General features: G+C 41.8%; 2 protein-coding genes across 4 annotated transcripts in view; one reads left to right on the top strand and one right to left on the bottom strand.

The window, feature by feature from the left end:
• The window catches only part of CAB39L (calcium binding protein 39 like), a 109,587-nt gene extending 93,640 nt beyond the window's left edge, over nucleotides 1–15,947 (bottom strand). Inside the window, exons 1-2 of one of the 3 annotated variants that reach the window (XM_060194865.1) lie at nucleotides 15,869–15,947; nucleotides 1,117–1,190 (exon numbers count right to left, since the gene is read on the bottom strand). The gene's annotated coding sequence lies outside the window, so the exon portion shown is untranslated. Of the gene's footprint in view, nucleotides 1–1,116; nucleotides 1,191–6,381; nucleotides 6,521–15,641; nucleotides 15,802–15,868 lie in introns of those variants that run through there. The other 2 variants (XM_016187317.2, XM_060194866.1) reach the window with 2 other exon arrangements.
• Nucleotides 15,948–16,065: 118 nt separating this feature from the next.
• The window catches only part of SETDB2 (SET domain bifurcated histone lysine methyltransferase 2), a 91,529-nt gene continuing 81,789 nt past the window's right edge, over nucleotides 16,066–25,805 (top strand). The window contains exons 1-2 of the mRNA XM_060194869.1: nucleotides 16,066–16,384; nucleotides 21,873–22,232. Coding sequence (XP_060050852.1) covers nucleotides 22,217–22,232 — 16 coding nt within the window. The 5' untranslated portion in view covers nucleotides 16,066–16,384; nucleotides 21,873–22,216. The remainder of the gene's footprint in view (nucleotides 16,385–21,872; nucleotides 22,233–25,805) is intronic.

The raw sequence follows: 25,805 nt of genomic DNA on the forward strand, positions 1-25,805 counted from the left end.
TGGCACACACGCTGCCAGGGATCGAACTCGGGACCTCATGCTTCAGAGTCCAAAGCTTTATCACTGTGCCACCTCCCAGACCATCATTTCAGACCACTTTTTATCTTTTTGAAGTATACCTTTTAGAATTGTATTTCTTGAAATTGGGTGGTGATTCACCTGGCCTCAAATCCATATAAACAGGTTGTGCTAGCCAGGAATTATTAGGGAGGATTTTGAACTCCCTCCAGAGCTGTAAGCATTTCCAAGATGTTCTCTAATCAAGACTCCTAGCCTGTAAAAAACCCAAAGAATTTTCCCCAGTCTTCATCTAGGTACAAGTTTCTGTACCAATTGACATTCATGAAGGCCCTAAAGCCATTGCTTACCTCACAGGATGGACTTGTTTTATTTCTTTTTTTTCTTTTCTTTTTTTTTTAACCAGAGCATTGCTCAGCTCTGGCTTATGGTGGTGGTACTAGGGGATTAAATCTGGCACTTTGGAGCCTCAGGAATAAGTCTCTTTGCATAACCATTATGCTATCTACCCCTGCCCGACTTGTTTTATTTCTAGTCCTTGAAAATTTCCCCTATTTTTATATAAGTTCATCCATTTATTTTAAAGTGGTTTTTTTCTTTTCTTTTTCTAATAGCGAGTCTAGTATTTTACATGCTAATGGAAGGATTAGCAATCTTTTATTTTTCATGTTAACAGAAATTGAAGTTTACTTAATACTTATGTAATTTTTTAAATATTTACTTCCTTTTGTTGCCCTTGTTTTATTGTAGTTATTATTATTATTGTTATTGATGTCATTGTTGTTGGATAGGACAGAGAAATGGAGAGAGGAAGGGAAGACAGAGAGAGGGAGAGAAAGATAGACACCTGCAGACTGCTTCACTGCCTGTGAAGCGACTCCCCTGCAGGTAGGGAGCCGGGGCTCGAAACCAGGATCCTTACGCCAGTCCATGTGCACTTAACCTGCTGCGCTACTGCCCAACTCCCTATTTATGTAATTTCTTCAGAAAATTTAGGTCAAGTATATTTATTCCTGATAAATTTGATCTTAGTGTGTTATTGTAGTCTACAGGTCTGTCAAAAGCACTTCTAATCTTGATTGAATCATGTTTGCTTACCTTACAAGTTTTGAATCATCTGCAACCTTGTTTCAACATTCCCAAATGTCAACAGTCATTTATTAGCACAGCTCCTGACAAAAATAAAAGCTTCAAAATTAAATTTTTAAAATCCTCATAGGAAAAAAAATCTTTAGCAAGCCTAATATATTATTACTATCACATATATAAAATTTATAAATTAAATTTCCATATAACAAAAAATAGGTAAGCTAAATAAAAAACAGAAAAGCTTCAACACAGAGGAGGACCTAGTGGGGATTGAATGTTATGTGGAGAACTGGGAAATATTATGCATGTACAAACTAATGTATTTTACGGTTGACTGTAAACCATTAATTCCCCCAATAAAGAAATGAAAAAAAAAAAAAAAGAGCTCCAACAGCATTATGGACACTAATGACTACTAGCTTTTTTCCCCTCTTCTAATCTGCAAACTTTTAGTTTGCATCTTTTACTAATTTCAGTCATTATTGGCAATTTTTGTAAGATTTTTTTGTTTTGTTTTCAACATCTATGTAATGCTGTGTATCTACATTTTCCCATCAAATATAAAAAGCACTGGCTTTGGATTCACAGAGTTCTGGACTTAAACTTTAATTCCCCATTTATGAACTACCTAATCTGAAGCAAATTACTTAATCCCTCTGAACCCCTTAAGAATGTCAGCATAAGGGATGTGAGGGTGACCTACCTATGGCATCTGTTAGCCCATTAATACCCAGGGTTCATTCTGTAGACCTAGCAGGCTAGGCGAATGCCCCTTCCCTCCATTACTGCTCCATGTATGTCCCTCCTACAGCTGTGAATTGGAGACCTTTAGACCAGTTTGTCTAAGAGGACAACTTTCTATGAGACAGAGAAACCCATAGCTGTGCTAGAACCTCCAGACAAGTTCTCAAGAATGTCAGCATTACATCAGTTGTCAGTAGGTACCTTCAAGAGTCAAAAGACAGCATATACATATGTAGTGTTTAGCTCAGTGCCTAATATATAATGTGTGCTGTTAGTTGTCCTTCTTTGTAATTTTGTACTTCATTTCCACTTTGTTCAGCTAGACAAAGAACCTCCTATATAAAAACACTGCTCAGCTCTAGTTTATGGTAGTACTGGGAATTGCACCTGGGCACTCAAAGCTCAAGGATCAAAGGTGATTACAATAACCTGTGCTATCTCCCCAGCCTGATATATATTTGCCATTAGATTTATTCCTGTGGCTTGGTAACTGCACGGCAAATTCTCTGCTCAAAAAAAAAAAAGAAAAGAAAAGAAAAAGAAAGAAAGAAAGAAAATACACTGCTTCTGGTGGGCATTTCTTTCTTCCTTTTATTTCTCTTGACAGAGAAATTGAAAGGGGAGATATATAGGGAAAGACACCTGCAGCACTACTTCACCAGAAGCTTGAACCTGGGTTCTTGCACATTACAGTAATGTGATTTTAACTGAATGTATCACCACTAGCTCAAATTTTTTAAAATATATTTTTATTGGGGGTCGGGCGGTGGCGCAGTGGGTTAAGCACATGTGGCACAAAGCACAGGGACCGGCGTAAGGATCCCGGTTCGAGCCCCGGCTCCCCACCTGCAGGGGAGTCGCTTCACAGGCAGTGAAGCAGGTCTGCAGGTGTCTATCTTTCTCTCCCCTTCTCTGTCTTCCCCTCCTCTCTCCATTTCTCTCTGTCCTATCCAACAACGAATTGCGTCAACAAGGGCAATAATAATAACCACAACGAAGCTACAACAAGGGCAACAAAGGGGGGGGAAAAATGGCCTCCAGCAGCGGTGGATTCATGGTGCAGGCACCGAGCCTAGCAATAACCCTGGAGGATGAAAAAAAAAGCTTCTGCACAGCAAAAAAAAAAAAATATATATATATATATATATATATATATATATTTTTTTTTTTTTTATTGGGGGATTAATGTTTTATAGTCGACAGTAAATATCATAGTTCGTACATGCATAACATTTCACAGTTTTCCATATAACAATACAACCCCCACTAGGTCCTCTGCCATCATGTTCTAGGAGCTGAAGCCTCCCCCACTCCCAACCCACCCCAGAGTTTTTTATTTTGGTGCAATACAATAATTCCAGTCCAAGTTCTGTTTAGCGTTTTCTCTTCTGATCTTGTTTTTCAACTTCTGCCTGTGAATGAGATCATCTCATATTCATCCTTCTGTTTTTTACATATTTCACTTAACATGATTTCTTAAAGCTCCATCCAAGATGGACTGAAAACGGTTAAATCACCATTTTTAATACATGAGTAGCCCCTTTTTTTTTTTTTATGGTGCTAGGGACAAGGACCTCTGGGGCCACAGGCATGAAAGTCTGGCATGTAACTACTTTGCTATTTCTCCAGCCATTCTTCTTATTTTATTTATTTATTTTTTAAATATTTATTTATTTTCTCTTTTGTTGCCCTTTTTTTTATTATTGTTGTAGTTATTATTGTTGTAATTGATGTCATCGTTGTTGGATAGGACAGAAAGAAATGGAGAGAGGAGGGGAAGACAGAGAGGGGGAAAGAAAGACACCTGCAGACCTGCTTCACCACCTGTGAAGCAACTCCCCTGCAGGTGGGGAGCTGGAGGGCTCGAACTGGGATCCTTACGCTGGTCCTTGTGCTCAACCTGCTGCACTACCACCCGACTCCCTCTTCTTATTTTAATACCAGAGCACTGCTCATCTTAAACTTTTAGTGGTGTCAGGGATTAAGCCTGAGAACTCCAAGCCCCAGGCATGAAAGTCTTCTCTCTCTTTTTTTTTTTTACTTGTGTCAATTTATTGAGAAAATAAGTTGCAGGATTTTTTGTTTTATTTTGTTATCACAAGGTATAGTTTTTACATTTCCCCAAGATAGGGAACTTTCTGTCCTTACTGTAGTTTTCATTCTGTTCATCTGTTGCACTCCTAATTTCAGTGAGTATCATTAAGATTATTGTATTGAAGTCATTTTCAGGTACTTAGTTCTGTTGCAATGGAATTTTTTTTCCTCAGGACTTTGTAATGATCCACCAATTGGGGTTAATTCCTGTCTCCTCATCATGCCTGGTACTGGGTTCATATCTATGAACTAGGTTAGGATGATTAGCACTCAAAGGTCAGCACAGGACAGTGTAGGGCTAAGAAAGAGGAAATAATAGAGTACCAAAGGCAGAAAGAAGACTGCAGGATAGTAGAGCTGCTTGAGTTATGGAGCAAACTGCAAGCACACAAGGTAAATCTCACTGGTCTAGCTTTCCCGGAAGCCTCAGGCTAGCATCTGCTCTCTCAGCTGCAGTCTCCTCTGATCTCAGCAGAGTTACTGAAGAAGCTCAGGTACAGCAGAGCAGCTGGAAGTTGCATGGGCTCCAGAAAGGCAGATGCCACAAGTAGCTGCATTGCTACTAGAAGGCTGACTGCCCCAAAGCTTAGAGATCCCAGTGCATTATGGAAGCTAGTGAAAGTAAGTGCCAGGAGGCAGCTAAGAGCACCCCACTACCAGTGTCCGCTAGCCCTCCTGCTCCATCCTCCATTACTGACACTATGGTCTATTTACATAATCACTGTTTTGCCTGCTCTATCTTCTTTCTACCTCAAGACCTGCCCTGCCTGCAGGGTATATTAATCCCACCAGTTAAAACCCTAGCAACTGTTGCTATGGAAGCTTTCTACCTTCCCGCTCTTTCCTTTTCTCCACCCCCTTTCCCAGCCATCTCCGTTCCCAAGTTGCCACTTCCAGTTTTACCCTATAATGCCCACTTCTGTACCTGGTTTCGCTCTCTTCTCTTCCTCTCTCTTTTCTCTCCTGCATCCCGACCTGGAGAAGGGCTGGCGTGCACAGTGGGAGGTGGCCATTGCAGTTTGGTGCCATGTGGCTTAACCTGCTGTGCTCACACCCGACTCTGGAGCTCCCACATGAATAAAGAACTGTATTGCCACACCACCACGAGTTCTTCATCTCTCTCTCCAGCGACACTAGCCCCGCATTCTGGCACCCGAACACTGGGCCACCAGCTCCACACAAGCGGCAGACATATGAAGGCGCCCCAGATAAGTATACAGCCTTGGCTCTCTGTAGCCTTGTGTTTAACGAAGGCACTGCAGTTCCTTTTCTCCCTCTTCTTATTTTTCTGAGACCCCTCCACCATGGGCAACCTTCCTCCTTATTAAGAGGTTTCCCAAACCCTCTATTCTTTTTTCATGAGACAGGTTTTCTATCTCTGGGACATTTTTCTCTGGACTGCACCTTAGTTCCTCTTGACCATGGTCACAGCTTTTAGGAGATATGCAGGGCTCCCTCCCAAAAGGACTGAGGGCAACTCTAATTCAGGAAATGGCCCCATTCTAAGGGACCTTGAGGCTGCGATCCAAGAGTTAAAGGAGATGGTCATTTTCTTACCCAGCACCATACATGCTTTCTAGAGAAAGCAAAGCCTGACCTGATCGTGACCCACCCTAAGCCCTCTGCATTTCGCCCAGAGGCTCCCATTTTGGGAGATACGTCTCTGGCTGCTGCCGCCACTTCTGTGGCTCTACCCCCGGCTGCTACACCGCTATCGGACATAGAATATCTTTGCCGGCTTTGTGACAGAGCTTTTCCTCCACAACAAGTCCACAAATTCCCGGTAAACGTTACCTCCAATAGACAAGAGACTTCAGGCGTGGTACCCATATTCCTCCACAGATCTTAAAGAACTTCGCCAGGCAATTGAGGATAGAGTTCATGCTCCATGGACCAGATCCGTTTTACAAGACCTTCTCCAGTACCTTAACCCCCCAAGACTGGAGGGACGTAGCTCACGCTACACTCCCAGGCCCGCTCTTCCTTCAATGGGAAGCATTTTTCAGAGACGAATGCCTGCAGCAATCCTGCAGGAACAGTTAGAACCAGCATAACAGGGATTTTGAGGCCCTTTTTGGGGTGGGATGCTGGGAGACAGGACTTCAGCAAGCAGATGGGAATTTTCTCCCCAGCTATTTTGATCAGGCACGCCTTTGTGCATTACAAGCATGGGAGCGATTAACACCCCCCACGGGAGTGGCCTCAGCTCCCATTCTCTCCCTTCACCAAGAACCTGATGAATCCCTAGCTAAATTCATTATCAGGGTCCAATCAGGTTTGGAAAGATTCATGATCATGACGCCCATTTTTCTCCTCCTGCATTCTATTGTCTGGGATGGCATGCTTCCTAACTTCAGTCAGGCATGAATCAGTCTTAAAAACGAACACCCAGACACCTGGATTATAACGACACAGGAAATTGGATCAAGCTCTTACCAGACAACCATTATGACGCAGGCCTTTGCAGCTGTCCTAGATAAGGAAAAGGGGGCTTGCTTCCAGTGCAGTTGCCAAGGGCATTGGCGTAACCAATGTTCAGAAAATAAACTGCGCCCCCACTTCCAGTCAGGGAACCAGAGGCCCCAAACATCTTGTCCTAGATGCCAGAAAGGTTTTCATACAGAAAGATTGTTGGTCTAAGTTTCATAAAAATGGTACATGCCCCCTGCCTTTACTGGAAGCAGGACAGTCCTCAGGTCGGCGTCCAAAAGGAACCCCAGAGTGTCATTCAGATTTCATAACACCCACTCGTTCTCTCTGAATATATTAAGCTTGCTGTCTGCCCCCTCTGCTTTCAGTTGTGTTTTATGAGTAAGTTGAATGACTGAATTTTTGCTCCGAGTACTCTGAAACTTAATTGACTTTATATAAAAATGCTGGATGCAGCCGTGGTTTCTGGAGACATCCAGAAACAGTACAAAAAATCTGTTTTTTCCTCTTTTGATTTTTTTGTTGAGTCTTGGAATAAATGTGAAACATTTAGTCTTAAACTGTATGAGTGGAAATGGTTCAAATAAGACAGTACAGATGTAAATTTGTGTTTGAAATGATAATGTCTTCATAACAAAAGTTTTTCCCCTTTTTTGTGTTAAAGACTACATGTTTATGTGTTTGCTTAAAGTTTGGTAAACATTAACTTTAAGGTTAAAAGTGTAACTTTAAAGCTACATTCTTACCAGGCAGAGTTAAATGAAGGAGTTTTCAACACGATTTTCATAAAGGTAAAATTAATTTGCTAAAGTAACTGAGTATTTAAGGTAAAAGTCTAAATATTTAATGTGTCAATTCATCTCCAAAATTAAAATACAAATTCTCTATACAGGACACTTTTGGAGGGCCCCCAAAAGTGCCCTGTGAACTATCTCGTGGAAATTAATCCACAACAAATCTGGCATCAATCTGACATTGAAAATGTTCTAAAAAAAAAAAAAAAAATTGGCACTAACATGTGTTAACTCTCTAAGTAACCTGAGTGTGTTAAATGTCAAAGGTAAAAATTAGTTAAAAATCAATATATTTTAACAAAATCTGGTTTGAAGATCCTGCACACACCTAGGATGTGTCTCCATCTAAAATGGGCGTTAACAAAATGTAGAAAAGATGCTATTGATCTGTAAAGCTCTCATATACCTTCTCAATTAAAGAGGTAGAACCAGCCAGAATGAATGACAGATCACACAATGGTTACACTAATGATTCTCATGCCTGAGGCTTCTAACAATGGTTCTTCTCTTTAACTGACCACATTTTATTGTGCTCAAATTGTTTAAACAGCCTTAAAATCATAGTAGAAAGGCCTTACAGAATTATAAAGATACTTAAACCAATTATAATCGAGTTATCAATTATAGTAAACTTCTAACTTGTTACAAGTTTTTTTTTTTTTTTCACAAGTGAATTACAGCTGTCAAGTCTTCACATAAAAAACATGTGCTCATATGGAACCCCCAGAAAACCATCTGGACCCCCTCCACACTCTGACATAGCCCACTAGATGGCACTACTACAGCACCTCCCCCCCCCAAAAAAAAACAATGATGTGACCTGACATGATCTAAAGAACCTGATTCGCAGACTCCAAGGACAGAACTTTCTTACTGCCTTTCTCTCGCCCATCGCTGTCTGCCCTTCTTGCTTCTGCTTCACCTGTCACCTTTTGGCAGTTTCAGCTCACTCTCTACAGAAAAGCAAGATTCCAGTGGCTGTCCTCCCGCATCAAGGTGGACATGCAGCATTTCTTCCCCTGGTAGTTGGCATTGGACTGACACTTCTTTTTTCTTTTTTTTTTTATTTCTTTATTGGGGAATTAATGTTTTACATTCAACAGTAAATACAATAGTTTGTACATGCATAACATTCCCCAGTTTCCCATATAACAATACAACCCCCACTAGGTCCTCTATCATCCTTCATGGACCTGTATTCTCCCCACCCACCCACCCCAGAGTCTTTTACTTTGGTGCGTTATGCTGGACTGACACTTCTATTGGACTTGCTGCTGGAGCTCTTGGACACTCCCTTTACACTGCTGGACTTCTCAAGGACTGACTGCATTAGTCCATGGACTTTGCAGCCAGCTGTCTTGGGACTCTACAGCGCTGAATAGCCCCTTCGACTGGCAGGCCAAATGCCCCCTCCTCACCTGCAAGCCCTGCCCATCAGAGACAGGAAACACCCCCTTGCTGCCAGGCCCTGCTCTCAGAGGCAGGAAATGCCCCCTCACTGCCAGGCCTTGCCATCAGAGGCAGGAAACGACCCCTCACTGCCAAGCCCTGCCCTCAGAGGCAGGAAACACGCCCTTGCTGCCAGGACCTGCTGCTCGGAAGCAGGAAACGCCCCTTCACGTTTAGACCCCACCCTCTCTGCCCATCAGGCAGCTCCTCTCTGCCTACCAGGCCTCTCTTCAGTCTCACCCTGTCCCTTGCTACTCTTACTTATCGCTCCCTGTCTTATTCCAGTTCTTTTAAAAATGCCTGCGTGACATAGGTTTCTGTTCACCCCTACACTGGTATTCTTTTAAAAATGCCTGCGTGACATAGGTTTCTGTTCACCCCTACACTGGTATTCCTCTGACAGAAATAGAGTCTTTTACAGACATTCACCCATTTAAATATGGCCATTAGAAAGAGGGAGATGTTGGGGAAATTGTGAGGATGTGGTTGAGCTTGGCAGGGTTTGAACCTGAGGAGCGTGTCAATCCTGTTAGTGTCTCTCTCTACCGAGAGGTTGACCAAGGAGGGACAGTAGTAACCCCAAAGGTCTGCCTTGTCCTATCAGACTCCCTGCCTCACAAAGCACCGTGCATTCCTGATACTACGGCCATTAGACAAAAAGGGGGAGATGTCAGGCATCTTATTGGACAGTAAAAAATAGATTTAAAAAATTGAGAGGATAAAGGGAGAGAGACACCCAAAGCCCTGCTTCACCACTTGCAAAGCTTTCCCCCTGCAAGTAGGGACTGGGGGCACGAACCCAGATCCTTGCGCATTGTAACATGTGCACTCAACCAGGTGCGCCACCCCACCCTTTCTTCAGTATACTTTCTTTGTGCTCAGATCTTGGATCTGTGCCCCCTATGTTCCATTGTTCTTCAGAGGAAAATTCTTCACTTTACCAAACTACAATGAGTGTGTGTTCCCCTCTCTGGTGCAATTCCCAGATGCCTGGGGACCCAACACAGGAGCAGGCCTTTAACTCCCCTGGGGGAGAATTATATGCCCTTGATTTTTCTTCCAACCTTGGGTCACCATACCCTGATACTATTCCTAGAAGGACTGTGTTTCAGTCTCTCCTAACCTTTCTGATGGTGTCTGTCACTTTTCCTTGTGAGGACATTGATACTCCAATTGTCTGTTCTTTTTAGAGAGCACTGCTTCACTACAGATGCAGGTTATGCCTTTGAGAAAGAAGCAACTCCAGCATTCCAGTCGAGTCCCTCATCTTGACCTTCTCCCTCTATTTTTCTAGTTTCTCCATGTGGTCTGGATGATGTTTACTTTCTTCTTCTTTTTAATATTTATTTATTCCCTTTTGTTGCCCTTATTGTAGTTATTATTGTTGCTATTATTGATGTCATCATTGTTGGATAGGCCAGAGAGAAATGCAGAGAGATGGGGAAGACAGAGAGGGGGAGAGAAAGACAGACACCTGCAGACCTGCTTCATCGCCTATGAAGTGACTCCCCTGCAGGTGGGAAGCCAGGGGCTCAAACTGGGATCCTTAAACCAGTCCTTGTGCTTTGTGCCACCTTTGCTTAACCCGCTGCACTACTGCCTGGCTCCCGACGTTTACTTTCTATTCTTTGAAAGTATATTCTCTTTGTGGTCTAATAGATAATAGGTTTGTTTTTCTTCCAGTGCTTCCCTGGGGCTTCAAGCCTGTGAGATCCCACTAATCCCTATGGACACTTTGTCCCTTTTTTTCCAGACAGAGGAGAGACAGGAGGAGAGAAGGAGGAGAAACACTGTTAACACCGGTTCATAGTTTATGAGCTTCCCTTGTGCATGCATGGTGCTCCCATGTAGTGGCCTGGGGCTTGAGCTGGAGTCTAGCAGCATGCTGAAGTGTGCACTCTATTAGATGAGCTATCTCCTGGCCCCTATGTTAAGATTTTTGTAAATATCTTGTGTGTTTTTTGTTTTAATTTTTTAAATATTTATTCCCTTATGTTGCCCTTGTTTTTTTATTGTTGTAGTTATTATTATTGTTGTTACTGACTATGCACAGAACATGATTCTACCATTGGATTTTTAAAAGAAGTATTTTATTTATTTTAATGAAAGATACAGAGAGGAGGAGAAAGAGAGATCAGATCTCAGCTCTGGTTTATGGTGGTGCTGGGAACTGAACCTGGGACCTTGAAGGCATGAAAGTCTCTTTGCATAAGCATTATGCGGTCTCCCCAACCCTTTTTCACTTATAAAAAATGACACAGTGGTAAAAATTTTACTTCATTTCCACAGACATTTCTTAGAAGGGCTCAAAATTTTTATCTTTTGAGGCATTTCAACAAATTGCCTTGTTCAAATATTTAATTACAAGTTAAATATTTTCATGTAAATCATTTGTACACTCTTTTTCTTGATGAGTTTGTCCTTTGTTCATGTTGTCTCTATATATTTACTATACATGTAAATATATGTATATATTCATTTTTTATTTTATTAACTTACTTATTTTTTTTATTGTCACTATGGTTATTGCTGGGGCTCGGTGCTTACACTACTAATCCACTGCTTCTGGTGGCCATTACTTTCCTGTATTTTCTTTTTCCTGTTTTATTTGATAGGACAGAGAAAAATTGACTTAACTAGTTAACTGCTTAACTACTCGTGAAGTGTACCCCCTTCATGTGGGAAGCAGGGGCATGGTCCTTGGGCATGGTGATGTACACTTAATTGGGTGCACCACCACCTGGTGCCTCTTCATTTAATTTATTTATTAACATGAGAGAGAAAGAGGGAATACCAGAGCAGCATTCTGGCACATGTGATGCCAGGGGTCAAACTCATGACCTCATGCTTTTTTAAGTCCAAAATCATGGACTTAAACATTATATGTTCTAACCAGTGATCTATACCTCCTGGGCCACTATTTTTTTTTAATTGTTAAATTATAAATGATGAATGTACTACCCAATGGTAAATCTCATTACCCTGAGCTGACCCATTTCAGAGACAAAGAAAGAAAACGCAGCACCAAAGCTTCCTTCAATGTAGTAGAAGCTGGGCTTGTACCTGGGTAACACACTTGGCAAAGTGGAATGTTTTCCAGGCATCAAAATATTTCTCAATTAATTTACACATTATGTTTTAATATTTATTTATTTATTTGTTACCAGAGCACTGGTCAGTTCTGGCTTATGGTGGTCTTGGGGTTTGAATTTAGGACCTGGGAGCCTCAGGCATAAAAGTGTGTTTGCATAACTATTATGCTATCTCCCCTGTTCTTTATTTTTGTCAAGCAAGGGTCTCACATGGGTGATACAGAAATTCAGCGCCAGAAAAAATAGTGCACTGCTTCACCATGTGTGTGATTCAGGTTCAATTTCACCTCACATTGCACTGAAGGAAGCTTTGGTGCCAAGGTTTCTTAATACTCTCTCTTTGCCTCTGTCTCTATTTGATAGAACAAGAAAGAACGAGAGGAAAAAGAGACAGGAACATAACAGCACTGGAGCTTTCCTAGCACCAAAAGTCAAATTCTACATGTAAAACAAGATAGGTATACTTCTGACATTCCCACTAAGTTCCTTATTTTCACTTTTTTTCCAAATTATAGTAATTTTTATTTAATTTTATTTAAAATTTATTTATTTTGCATAGAAAGAGAAATTTAGAGGAAAGGGGAAGATAAGGAATGAGAGAGACAACTGAAACACTGCTTCACCTCTTATAAAGCTTCCTAATGCAGGTAGAGACTGGTGGCTCAGACCCAGGTTCTTGTGCATGGTAATTTGTGTGATCACCACTTAGCCCCTTATTTACTTTTTTTTTAACGATTTTATTTATTTATTTATTTATTTTGAGAGAGAGACTGAGAGAAACACCAGAGCACTGCTCAGCTCTGGCTTATCATTCCTTATTTTTATTTTATTTTACCACAGCAATACTTAGCTTTGCTTATGGTAGTGCTAGAGATTGATCCTGGGAGCTCAGAGCCTCAGAAATGAATGGCATTTGCTGTCTCCCCTAGCCTCCAGCTCTTTATTCTAAGTATGAACTATATTTCAAATGAATAAACGTTTATCCAATATTAACTGCAGGAAAATATGTGTTACCAGACTCAGGAAGATGACCTGCCTTTTAAGGACTATGAGAAACAAAGTAAATATAAACAAAGAATTTAAATATAGAGTCAGACTAGATTGTGGCTGAATGAAACCTATTATTCAAGATGGCAGAAGTTGAGCTAGACATCAGAAGTTTTCAAAAGAAAATAATTTGGATTAGTGTGAATCATTTCTTTTTGAGGGAAAAGGAAGTTACAAAGTAGTCTTTTGGTCTCCCAATGGCATTATAAGCCATACACATAGCATTTTAGCATCACAAGCTACATACCTTTTCCTCCCAAATATATCTGCAGGAACATAACAAAAGGATCAACAGTTCATGAAATCACAATAGAAATAATGATAATGTCAATCAAAAACTTTTCTGACAATATAAAGATAACTTGAATAATTAAGGTATGAGGTGGGGAAGATAGCAGTGTTCTGGTAAAAAAAATAAATAATTAAGGTATGGAATAAAATCCTACTCCGACTATAATGAAAACATTTGTGCCCTCTACATTTCAGCCTGTAATTAAAGTATATGCAGGATGTGAAGCCTTCTGCCACAAGAGGGAGCTGCATGATGACCATGAGAGGAACTTGGGCACCAAACAACTATGCATCAAAATTACCTTCCCAGGGGGCCAGGCGGTGGTGCACCTGGTTAAGTGCTCCCATTACACTATTGGAGGACCAGGGTTCAAGCCCCTGACCCCCACCTGCAGGTGGGAAGCTTCATGAGTGGTGAAGTAGGGCTGCAGGTATCTCTCTTTCTCCCTATTTTTCCCTCCCCTCTCAATTTCTGTCTCTAATTGTAAATAAAATCACCTTATCAGCCCTTACTTTTACATAGGGGAAAAAAAAAACCAAAACAACACTAAATAAAAACCTCTTAATTATTTTTATTTAGCTATAATTATTTTTCAGTTCTTTTCACAGTGACCAAACTTGTATGCTAATAAATTCCAAGTGGCATGAACTTTCATTAGAGTGTGAATATTTTCAACTTTTAAAATATTTATTTATTCTGGATAGAGACAGAAGTTGAGAGAGACCCAGAGGGATAGAGAATGGGAAAGCTATCGGGGGAGGGGTGGGATATGGAGATTGGGCGGTGGGAATTGTGTGGGGAAAAAAAAAAAAAAAAAAGAAGTTGAGAGAGAGATACCTGAGACACTTTTCCCCAGAAGGTAGGGATCAGGTACTTAAACATGGTAGGTCCTCCAATCAACCAAGTATGCCACTGCCTGACCCTGGAGTGTAAATTTTGACAAGAATCTAATTGTAGGTATAACATTTTAAGTAAAGGAGAGGTCAGGCTGACATCAGAATGTATAAAAGACTTTCATGCCTGAGACCCTGAGGCCCTAGGTTCAACCCCCAGCACCACCATATGCCAGAACTGAGTCGTGCTCTAGTCCTCTTTTTCTCTCTTTCATTAAAATAACATAATTTGTTTTTCAAAAAAAGTAAAGGGAAGGGTCTTCACAAAGTGACAGCAAGAATAGAATGATGAAAAGTCATAATAAAGGTAGGAATTATTTATACTTGGACAAAGGAGGAGGTAAAAATAAGTTTTAAATCTGAGTCACTAAGAAGATAACTATATTTAACCAATTTTCAAAGGGTTTTTTTTTTTTTAATTGTATGATAGATAGATAGATAGATAGATACACCATAGCATTCCTCAGCTCTGGCTTATGGTGGTGCTGGGGAATTTAATCTTGGGCCTCAGAACCTGAGGCTTGTCTCCCCAACTCCAACTTTAACCAAAAAGGGTTGGTCTTACTATATAAAAGACTGAGGAGTCAGGGAGGTAGCATAACAGTTATGCAAAAAGACTTCCCGGTCTGAGGCTCCAAACCTCCAGATTCAATTCTCTACCACCACCAATCAGAGCTGAGTAACGCTCTAGAAAGAAGGGGATGGGTGGGGGAGAAGCTGAGAAAGATGTAAATGACTGAGTAGAATTTGACAAATTTTACTGGTGTTCACTCACACAAAAAAGGGCAGTTTAAGCAGCAGGAATGAAAAAGATTGTAAAATAAGCCAACTAATGCCCTATTTTTCTTTCACGCATTCTGTGGTTAACAAAGGACATTTTCTTGATTCAGGCATTCAGTCTCACTGATTAGCTGAATACCATAAACTGCGGTAGTTTTGTTCATATATATATATATATATATTTTTTTTTTTCTCCCTGCCATCGGAGCTTTGCGAGACTACAACGCTCCTTGTGGACTTTTTTTTTTAAGCTTAATGATGAGAGAGACGGGGTAAATGACATCACAGTATGTGTCATGCACCATGTTCCCATGTGGCATTCTCTCTTTCATATTAATAAATAAATAAGTCTTGGGAAAAATTCAGTGGCCAATATATAGCTCACTCAATAGAACATGCACTATTCCGTTCATGAGGTCTCGGGCTGCAGCATCATAGGCCCTAGGGAGCTCCCCCCCACACCCCGCATGACGAAACAAGCCGACAGACCTGGGTATTTCTGTTTTCAACAGGTCATAACCAGAAAAATCAAGATTAGACTAAATCTGCTTCACCTCCAGGGTTCAGCAAAGACCGCCTCTTCCCCTCTCAGGAATACTGGCTCCGAACAGGTGAAAGAACCGCCCGGCGCGGAGCTCCACGCCCGTCAGCCCGGCCCGGCCCCGCCCAGCCCGAGGGTCACGGCCGCCCACAGAGAGCACCGGTAGCCTCCCCGCTGCCAACAGAAAAGGAAGACATCGAGGTCGAACCCGGAGTCAGCGACGAGACACCTCCCAGCCCCCCTCCACTGCCCGTCTTGTCCCTTTCTCAGTCAGGCGATCCACGAGCCAACCTCCTTTGTCAATAAAGAGGCGCTGGCGGCCGGGACCTTTCTAAGAGCAAGATGATCGCAACAGCTCCCTGGACCCCAGACACTCACCCCCACAACGACGACCAAACCACAGCCTGAGATGACGACCACAGTCCATCACTCCCTCCAGGCAGGGAGGAGACTCAGGCCGGGGAGACCTTTCCCTTCCAGGCAAGTGAGAAATTGCCAAGTTTCTTTCTGCAGGATCCCTTTCACACCTGGAGCCACCAAGGAAGGTTCCAGTCGCCCAGCCTCTCAGCCCCCAGCCACACACAACATGGGAGTCAAACACTTACCGGAGGAAACAGCTGCGCCACCACTCCAGCGAAGGCGATCTCTGGACCGCGGACATTCCCATTGGCCCCGCTAGAGAGCGCGAGACAGCCCGAGAACGCTGACAGCCAATCGGGGAGGCAGCGCGCTCCCGTGCCGCAGCGTAGCGGGCAATACGCGCTCGAGATCTCTGAGAGTTGGGTGAGGCGGGGGGAGGTGTGTGTGGGTACAGCCAATGGGCTCCGGGCCAGAGCGGGCGGGGAGTGGCGGGGCCTGACTCCTCCCTCGCGGGGCTCAGGTTAGCTAGGCCTAGTCGTCGGCCGGGCTGTGCTTCCTCCCCGGTAGAGGCGAAGTTCTGCGGTTACTGGTCCGTGAGGTCTAGTAGGTGGTGAAGGGCCGCCCGTCTGAAGGCACCTTCGGCCCCCGGTGGAGTCTCGTGGCGGAGCGTCGGCGGGCGGGGAAAAGGTGCCTGAACTCCGCCTTCTGGTCGGGCGGGAGGCGCGGAAGGCGCAGCGGGGCAGGAGAGCCGAGACGCAGCGGTGAGTGGTGCTCCGCCGCACGCCGGGCCGAGACCCGGGAGTCGCGAGGCCGCCCGAGCCGGTGGTCCCGGCCCCCCGCACTCCCCTCCCTCCCCCCTTCCACTCCTGCCTGGAGCGGCGACCGGGGCCCTGCGCTAGGTCTGCGTGTGCTTATAGCGAAGGGCGTGTGGCTGCTCTTCGCCAGGTGGAAGCCCGCTGTGAATTTTGTATGTTAATAAGTTGACACCAGAGAACAGAGAACTTTGAGAAGATAGAATGGGATGATTTAAAACTCTGAAACTGGGTTGCCTGGTCTCCCCTCCCCCACTACGCCAGCCACTCGCAATGTGACATCCTCTAGCTTCTCCTTTAGGAGAAAGGTTTGCTAATTTACCCCACACGTTTGTCAGATTAATTGCAGTACTTAAAAAGTATTTATAAGTGCGTCTGACTCATGGTTGAGAGCGATACTGGTATAGTTAGGAACTGAACCTGGAATTTAGTAGCCTCAGTCGTGAAAGTCTTTTTGCATAACTTCTGTGTTAACTCCCCACTAACCTGGACCGGTTTAAAAATTTTTTGGGATGACATTGGATAGACACCTGCAGAAGCGATTCCCTTGCAGGTGGGGAGCCAGGGGCTTTAACCGGGCTCCTTATGCCTGTCCTTGTGCTTTGCTCCACCTGCGCTTAACCCACTGCACTACCACCTGGTTTTATTCTTAATGACCAAAGGCACCCTTTATGTGTTTTTCATGTTATATAATCTACATAATTAAAAAAAACTCCAGTGTCTGTCGCTGCCTTTTTATGTAGTTTTCTTTTCACTTCTTTTTTAAAATCTTTTTTTAACCTTTATTTATTATTAGATAGGACAGAGAGAAATTGGGAGGGATGGGGAGGTAGAGAGAGAAAGAAGCAGAGAAACACCTGCAGCCCTGCTTCCCCATTTGTGAAACATTCCCCCTGCAGATGGGGACCAGGGCTTGAACCCGGGTCTTTGTGGATTTTAATGTAAGCATTTAACTAGATGTACCACCACCTGCCTCCTCACTTTTTTTTTATAGATCTGGTCTCACTTGGATAGTGTGCTACTTTGCCAGGTGTGTGACCCAAGTTTGAGCCTAGCCCCCACCACATTGATTGACCTGGCCCCTTTCACTTTCTTCCTCCAGCCCTCCCCCCCAAATATATTACTAAACCATAACTTCACAGCTCTGGCTAAGGTGGTCCCAGGGATTGAACCTATAGACCCTTTTTGGTGTCTGTTCCATAAACTGCAGTGCAATTCTCCCATCGTCATTCCTTGACTATCTGTTACTTAAATTGTATTATATTTTCTCCACTTTGTTTTTGTTAGTTTTTGTTTATCCTATAGATTTTCCTCTCTAAAACTAAAATACAGAGCAGGTGCAGATGTGACAAGTGTTCTTGTCCTCTGTCTGACTTTAATAAATACTTTTTATTTTATCTCTTTATAATCTTTATTCATTGTCTAGAGACAGGCAGAAATTGAGAGGGAAGGGGGTAATAAAGTAGGAAATATAGAGACACCTGCAACACTGTTTCACCACTTGCAAAGCCTCCCCAGAAGATGGGGACTGCTCAAACCCTGGTGTCCTTGCACATTGTAGATGGGTAGCGCAGAGGGTTAAGCACACATGATGCGAAGTGCAAGGAGCGGCTTAAGGATCCCGGTTCAAGCCTCTGGCTCCCCACCTGCAGAGGAGTCACTTCAAAAGCCGTGAGGCAGGTCTGCAGGTGTCTGTCTTTCTCTCCCCCTCTCTGTCTTCCCCTCCTCTCTCCATTTCTCTCTGTCCAATCTAACAACGACATCAGTAACAACAATAATAACTACTACAATAATGAAAAACAAGGCCAACAAAAGGGAAAATAAATATAAAAATTTTTTAAAAATACTTTCAATGTTTCATTATTGACTATATAATATTTGTTGCTAGGTTGGTGGTTTTTTTTATTGTTGTTGTTTTTTTCCTCCAGGGTTATTGCTGGGGATCTGTGCCTGCACTAGGAATCCACTGCTCCTGGAGGCTATTTTTTCCCTTTTGTTGCCCTTGTTGTTTATCGTTGTTTGTTGTTGAATAAGACAGGGGAAGAGAAAGATAGACACCTGCAGACCTGCTTCACCGCTTGTGAAGTGACCACGTGCAGGTGGGGAGCTGGGGGCTTATGCCAACCCTTGTGCTTTGTGCCATGTGTGCTTAACCTGCCCCCCTATGTTTTTGTTTTTATTGCCACCAGGGTTATTGACAGGGTTCACTTCCTGCAGGGTGAATTCACTCCTAGCAGCCATTTTTCCTTTTTTTTTTTTTTAATTAAGACAGATGGAGAGGGGACAGGGAGATAGATAGGGGGATAGAAAAAGAGACACCTGTAGCACTGCTTTAGTGTATTCTGAAGCTTCCCTCCTGTAAGTTGGGAGCAACCACTCGAACCCAGGACCCTGTCCTTGAACAGGAATGTATGCACTCAACTGATTGTGCCACTACCCAGCCCTCTGTTGTTAGGTTTTTAAGTCTTTATCATATTAAAAAAGTGTTATGAGGCCGGATGCACCCAGTTAAGTGCACATACCATGTGCAAGAGCCTGGTTTGAGCCCCCACTCCCCACCTGCGAGGGGGATACTTCACAAGCAGTGAAGCTGGTCTACAGATGTCTTTCTCACTCCGTTTCCCCTCTCAGTTTCTCTCTGTCCTATTGAATTATATATATATATATATAAAGGTTTTGTTTTATTTCTAACCTAAGTGCCTTCCCTTACCACCACCAATAGTTTTTTTTTTTTTTGCCACCAGTGTCTGCACAATAAATCCACTGCTTCTAGCAGTTAACCCTCCTTCCTTCCTTTTCTCTCTTTTTTTTTTTTTAATTTGATAGGATAGAGAGAAATTGAGAAGGGAAAGGAGGAGATAAAGAGAGAGACATGCATCACTGCTTCACTATTAAGGAAGCTTCAACCCTGCAGTTGGGGACTTGGAGCTTGAACCTGGGTCCTTACATATGGTAACATGCTCTCAGCTGAGTTGTGTTGCTGCCCAGGCAAAGTTGTTCATTTTTATTGAAATGACTGTAGTTTTTCTGCAGCTGAGATAATTATTCCATTTATCAGTTAGAATTTTAAATTGATAACTGTTTGAATATTAAACTTTGTGAATATTTCTGTAATAAATTCTCTCATCTGTCTATCTTTATCTGAGATTTAAAAGAACAGTGGGCTCTCATATCCTTGAGACTCTAGAGTTGTTATTTAATTCTTAGCCTTCAGGGGATGGCCCCTCTAATAAAATGTGTTTCCAGTTCTAAGAAATTCTTGGTTATTTTTACCTCTCCATTCTCTGTTTTATCTATCTCCCTTTCTCTCTTTCTTCCTTTCTTTCTTTCTTTCTTTCTCTCTCTCTCTCCTTCTTTTTTCCCCTCAAAGCACTGCTCAGCTCTGGTTTATAGTGGTGCAGAGATTGAACCTGAGCCTTTGGAAACTCAGGTGTCAGGGTTTCTTTGTATAAGCATTATGTAGTCTTCCTCCATTCTCCCTTTCTATTTCTTATTCTGTGTTCTAACTGTACATCTCAATTCAGTCTTCCAGATTACCAAACTGGGTCTTTCTACATTTGCTTTGCTATCTATTCAGTTTATTCTAAATCTGTGATTTATTGAGTTTTCTTTTTTCTTGTCTCCAGGATTATCGATGGGGCTCAGTGCCTACACTATTAATCTGTTGCTTCTGCGGCCATTTTTTTTTGTTTGTTTGTTTTTGATATTTTGGATAGGACAGAGAAACTGAGAGAGAAGGGGAAGATAGGGAGAGAGGACAGACACCTGCAGATCTGCTTCACTGCTTGTGAAGTGACCCTCCTACAGGTGGGGGGCTGGGCTCCAACTGGGATCCTTGTGTGCTTACCTGGTGTGCCACCGCCCGGCTCCTGTAGTTTATTGAGTTTATTCGCCAAATGTTTTTAGATTAACTTTTCCTTTTTGTTGCTGTTGTTTTTAAAATTTTTATTTATGAAAAAGAGTAGAGAACGAACAGACATCACTGTGATACATGTGCTTCTGGGGATTGACCTCATACTTAAGAAGCCAATGCTTTCTCCACTGTGCCACCTCCTGGACCTTCGCCAAATGTTTTTAAATAAACCTTTTTTTTTTTTTTTTTGTTATTTACTTATTGGATAGAGACAGCCAGAAATCAAGAGGGAAAGAAGTGATAGAGAAGGATAGAGACACCTGCAGCACTGCTTCACCACTTGCAAAGCTTTCCCCTTGCAGGTGGGGACTGGGGGCTCAAACCTGGGTCCTTGAGCATTGTAGCATGTGTGCTTAACCTGGGATACCACCACCCAGCCCCCCCAAATGTTTTTATATACAAAATGCCTAAATTGTTATTTTCTAAATTGCATGTTCATTCATGAATGAGAATTTCTTCTTTAACTCTTTGAGGATATTAAAAACAATAACAAATTTATTTCAGGATGCTGTGAATTTTTATCTTAAGTGTGTAAGTTCATTAGTTTGTTGGCCTTAAGTCTCTTCTGTGATGTAGTTTTTCCCAGATGGTTGATGACTTGGTTATGCACTCCTCTCTTAAGAGAGGATTTTGCTCCTCCTTTAGCCATGTTGTGATGATGGCTGACATTATCTGGCGAGCTTCCTACCTATTTCCTTTCCCTAAAGAGGACACATAAACTCAGTCCATAGAGAATTCTTTTTCTTTTTTTTAGTGTAACTATATATTATTAGTTTTTAAAAAAATCTTAAAACATTTCTGTAGGTCTGGTATAATAATGGAAGCAGAATTTGTCATATCTTAGCATCTTTTTAAACATTTGTTTTATTCTATTTTAATAAGAAAGAGATGCAGAGAGAAAGACTAGAACACTACTCAATTCTGGATTATAGTAGAGCTGGGGATTGAACCTGGGACCTTGGAGCCTCAGGCATGAAAACATTTTGCAGAACCATTATGCTATTTCTTCAACCCCCATGCATTAACATCTTGAGGTAGTTGTGACCAATTTATTCCTCCTCCAAGTGTCTGTATTAAAATAATCAGATTTTATAAAGTGTATTCCAACATTTTTATTATAAGAAAAAAATAGATCCAGTAATGTCCAATGGTATATCTTTAATATATAAAGTACATTATACCGACATTTAAAAATCATATTAGAGAAAATATGTTACATGCTGGAAATTGCTGCTGGAGATTGCTGCATATGCTATCAATAAAGTTAATGAAAATTATATTTGCTGAAATCCAAAAAATTTAAGTCTGTATATCAAATAATATTTACAACCATTTATTGAGAGTTTTGTATGAGACAAGCACTGTCTTAAGTCTTAATTCTCATAATATTTAATAATAAGTGTTTCATTTTACTTTAGTTTTAAGTATTTTTCATTTTAAAAGTGCAATGGTTATAACAATCTCATTTTCTTATATATTTCATTCTATACAAATACATACCATTCTTTGCTGTTTTCCTTACAGAATATTTCATGTACTTATGGACCAAAAGATGAAGTTGATTTATTTATTTTCAAAAAGATACTATCAATGATCTCATACAGCTATAAATACTTGATGAAGATACATGGACATCTTACAGTTTGGACAAATAATCATTTCTGAAAGTTTCGTCAGCCACAGTTCCTATTTGAAAACTCATCAAAGAATACTGGGTGTTTAATGGTATCGGTGATGTATTTTCTCTGAGCACTACAGCTTTCATAGATGCTGCAGTTGGATTCACACATATATTCTCCAATCAGAGTCATTCAGTTCTTTGATAAATTAATATTGAAGAATTTTATGTTCATAAACGACACCAAAAGATGGGAGAAAAAAGTGGTAGGTTGAAAACTATTGTTAAATTTTATTTAAAAGATTGAATATACTTAACGGAGTTGAATTATGACATTTTAAAGGTTTCTACTGCAAGTGACTTTTCTAAATTAGAAAGAATTTAGTGTTCTCTTGTAGCCAACTATTTTCACGATCTTTATGGTTGCCGGGCTAGTGTGAGGGTGCCTCTTCCCAGGCACTTACTCTCTGGGTTGGAGAGAACTTGACCGGAGCCAGCCTAGGCTGCTACTCACTCAGGAACAGACTTGTGGCAGTGAGGCAATGCAGTTCTTTATTGATCAGCGAGCCAAGGCTTTTAAAGGGCAGACCCGGAAGTGGCAAGTTGGAAACGAAATGGCTAGGAAGGGGGCAGAGAAAGGCAAAAGGGGCTGAAAAGGTAGGAACTTCCTTAGCAACTGTTGCGAGGGTTTTAACTGGTAGGATTAATAATACCCTGCAAGCAGGGAGGGTCTTGAGGATAGAAAGAAGATAGATCAAAGGAATGGAATGGGTGGGGATCTTTCAGGCAAAAAAATGATTATGTAGATAGGCCATATTATCAGGAATGCAGGGGGAGCTGGCTTAATGTTTTAAGGATGCCAGGCTCCAGGAGGCAGAAAAATGCAGGGTGCTTTGTGAGGCTCCTCACAATTTCCTGACATATGATTGTTTGCCTCAACTATTAAATCAGTGTTTAATAAGCTTTTTTTTTCCTTTTGTTGCCCTTGTTTTTATTGTTGCTGATGTTATTGATATTGTTGTTGTTGGATAGGACAGAAAGAAATGGAGAGCGGAGGGGAAGACAGAGAGGGGGAGAGAAAGATAGGCACCTGCAGGTCTGCAGGTCTTCACCACTTTAACTCACCGATGCTTGTTTATCATCAGATAACAATGATAGAGGGAGGAAAAAAAAAGTTATGTCTCAGTATATTAAGAATAGTTTGCTGTTGTATTCACTGTCTTCTGGGAATACTGTGAGAACCAGGTTGAGCGTGGTGAGGCTTTTCCCATTGAGAAATAGGTAATTGAGGAAACGAATCTCCCTGTCAGACTCCTTCTTGTCAGGTAGAGCTGGGGAGAAAATACAGATCCCAGTGTTCACTTCCCTGTCAGCTACTCTCTGTCTCCAGAAACCCTGCATTTTTTGCCTCCAGGAGCCCGGCATTCCTTAAAACATTAAGCCAGCTACCCCTGCTCCACCCTGCATTCCTTAATCCTATGGCCTGCCCTTTTATTATCTACATAACAATCTTCTGATTTGTCTAACAAATGACTTAAGGTCTCCTCCCTATTTCCCCATAGTATATTATTAATCCTACCAGTTAAGCCCCTAGCAACAGTTGTTAAGGAAGTCCCTACCTTTCTCAGCCCCCTTTTACCTTTCTCCACCCCTTTCCTAACCATGTATGGCATTGTCAAGCCACTTGTTTTCTGACTTGGGGCTTCTGGTTTCCGGCCTTGAGGAGCATGTGTGGACCAGGAGGCTGACGCCAGCCCTTGCAGTTGGCGCCTTATGGCTTAACCAGGTGTGCTACCACCCTACTCTGGGGCATTTGGAGGAATAAAGATTTGAACCGCCTCGCCGCTCACATGAAAGTATGCCTGCTTTGCCTTGTGTGTGATTCAGATTTGAGCTCAGTACTTGCTGCACTGGAGGAAGCTTTGGTGTTGTGATGTCTCTTCTCTGCCTGTCTCTTTCTTTCCATGTATTCTCTGAAAGCATAAACTTAAAGCAAAAAATACAACTGATTGTTAATAAAGATAACTTACTGATATATAGCTGTCTTCAGTCTTACTTGGAATAAGTCTTTGTAAATAGGTAATGCTTAAAGCATGAAAAGGTAGGAAGAATTGGATAAAGGATGTAAAGCAAAGAATGGTGTGACTAAGTTTTTAAAAAGACTCTTGTAGATGCATTTATATAATCCTTAGGAGTGTGGCACTTTCTTTCAGAGAATACACTACATCAAGCTAGTTTATTTTTCTTTTCACCAGGGACTCACTGTTACAGACCAGCTAAAAAAAAGAAAAGATCTATAGGGAGTCCAGAGGTGGTGCAATGGGATAAGCGCACGTGGTGCAAAAACTCAAGGCCTAGCATAAAGATCCTGGTTCGAGCCCTGGGCTCCCCACCTGCAGGGGAGTCGCTTCACAAGCGGTGAAACAGTTGAAGCAGGTCTGCAGGTGTCTCTCTTTCCCCCTCTTTGTCTTCCCCTCCTCTCTACATTTCTCTCTGTCCTATCCCACAACAACAATAATAACTACAACAATAAAACAAGGGCAACAGAAGGAAATAAATAAATAAGTAAATAAATATTTTTAAAAAGATGCCACACTCCCAAGGATTATATTTACATACCCAGGTCATTGTCAGTGTATTTAAGTGCTTCATAAATTTTCATCTAGTAAATGAACTTAGATCATTGTTTTTGATAAGCATTACCTATTTTTTTTTTAAATATTTATTTTATTTATTTATTCCCTTTTGTTGCCCTTGTTGTTTTATTGTTGTAGTTATTATTGTTGTTGTTGTCGTTGTTGGATAGGACAGAGAGAAATGGAGAGAGGAGGGGAAGACAGAGAGGAGGAGAGAAAGACAGACACCTGCAGACCTGCTTCACCACCTGTGAAGCGACTCCCCTGCAGGTGGGGAGCCGGGCTTCGAACCGGGATCCTTAGGCCGGTCCTTAGGCAGGTCCTTGTGCTTTGCGCCACCTGCGCTTAACCCACTGCGCTACCGCCCGACTCCCAGCATTACCTATTTTTTAATATCTTTACTTATTATTGGATAGAGACAGAAATTGAGAGGGGAGGGGAAGATAGAGAGAGGGAAAGAGACAGACATCTGTAGCCCTGCTCCACCACTCATGAAGCTTCCTCCCCTGCAGGTGAGAACTAGAGGCTTGAACACATTTTTTTTTATTATTTATTTATAAAAGAACACGGGCTCTTGCACACTGTAATGTGTGCACTTAACTGGTGCGCCACCTCCTGGCCCCCTAACCTCAAGTCTTTATATCCTTTTTATAGGACAAGGAGGATGAGAAAAGCAAGACTATGTAGCAAAGATTAAAAAGTACTAGAGAGGGAGTTGAGTGGTAGTGCAGCAGGTTAAGCACACGTGTCACAAAATGCAAGGACCGGTGTAAGGATCCTGGTTCAAGCCCCTGGTTCCCCACCTGCAGGGGAGTCACTTCACAGGCGGTGAAGCAGGTCTGCAGGTATGTCTTTCTCTCCCCCTCTCTGTCTTCCCCTCATCTCTCCATTTCTCTCTGTCCTATCCAACAATGACATCAATAACTACAACAATAAAACAACAAGGGCAACAAAAAGGGACAAATAAAGAAATAAAGAAAATTTATAAAAAACAAAAAGTACTAGAGAGAAAATAGCATTATTTAAAAAGGGAACTGTATACTTTTAAATGTGTTATATATAAAAGGATATCTACATTTACTTAATTATATAAATGCATCTAAGAGAGTCTTTTTAAAAACTTATTGTCATACCATTCTTTGCTTTACATCCTTTATCCACTTCTTCCTACCTTTTCATGCTTTAAGCATTACCTATTTATAA

The sequence above is a fragment of the Erinaceus europaeus genome, chromosome 7 (genome assembly GCF_950295315.1).
Source record: "Erinaceus europaeus chromosome 7, mEriEur2.1, whole genome shotgun sequence".
NCBI lineage: Eukaryota > Metazoa > Chordata > Mammalia > Eulipotyphla > Erinaceidae > Erinaceus > Erinaceus europaeus.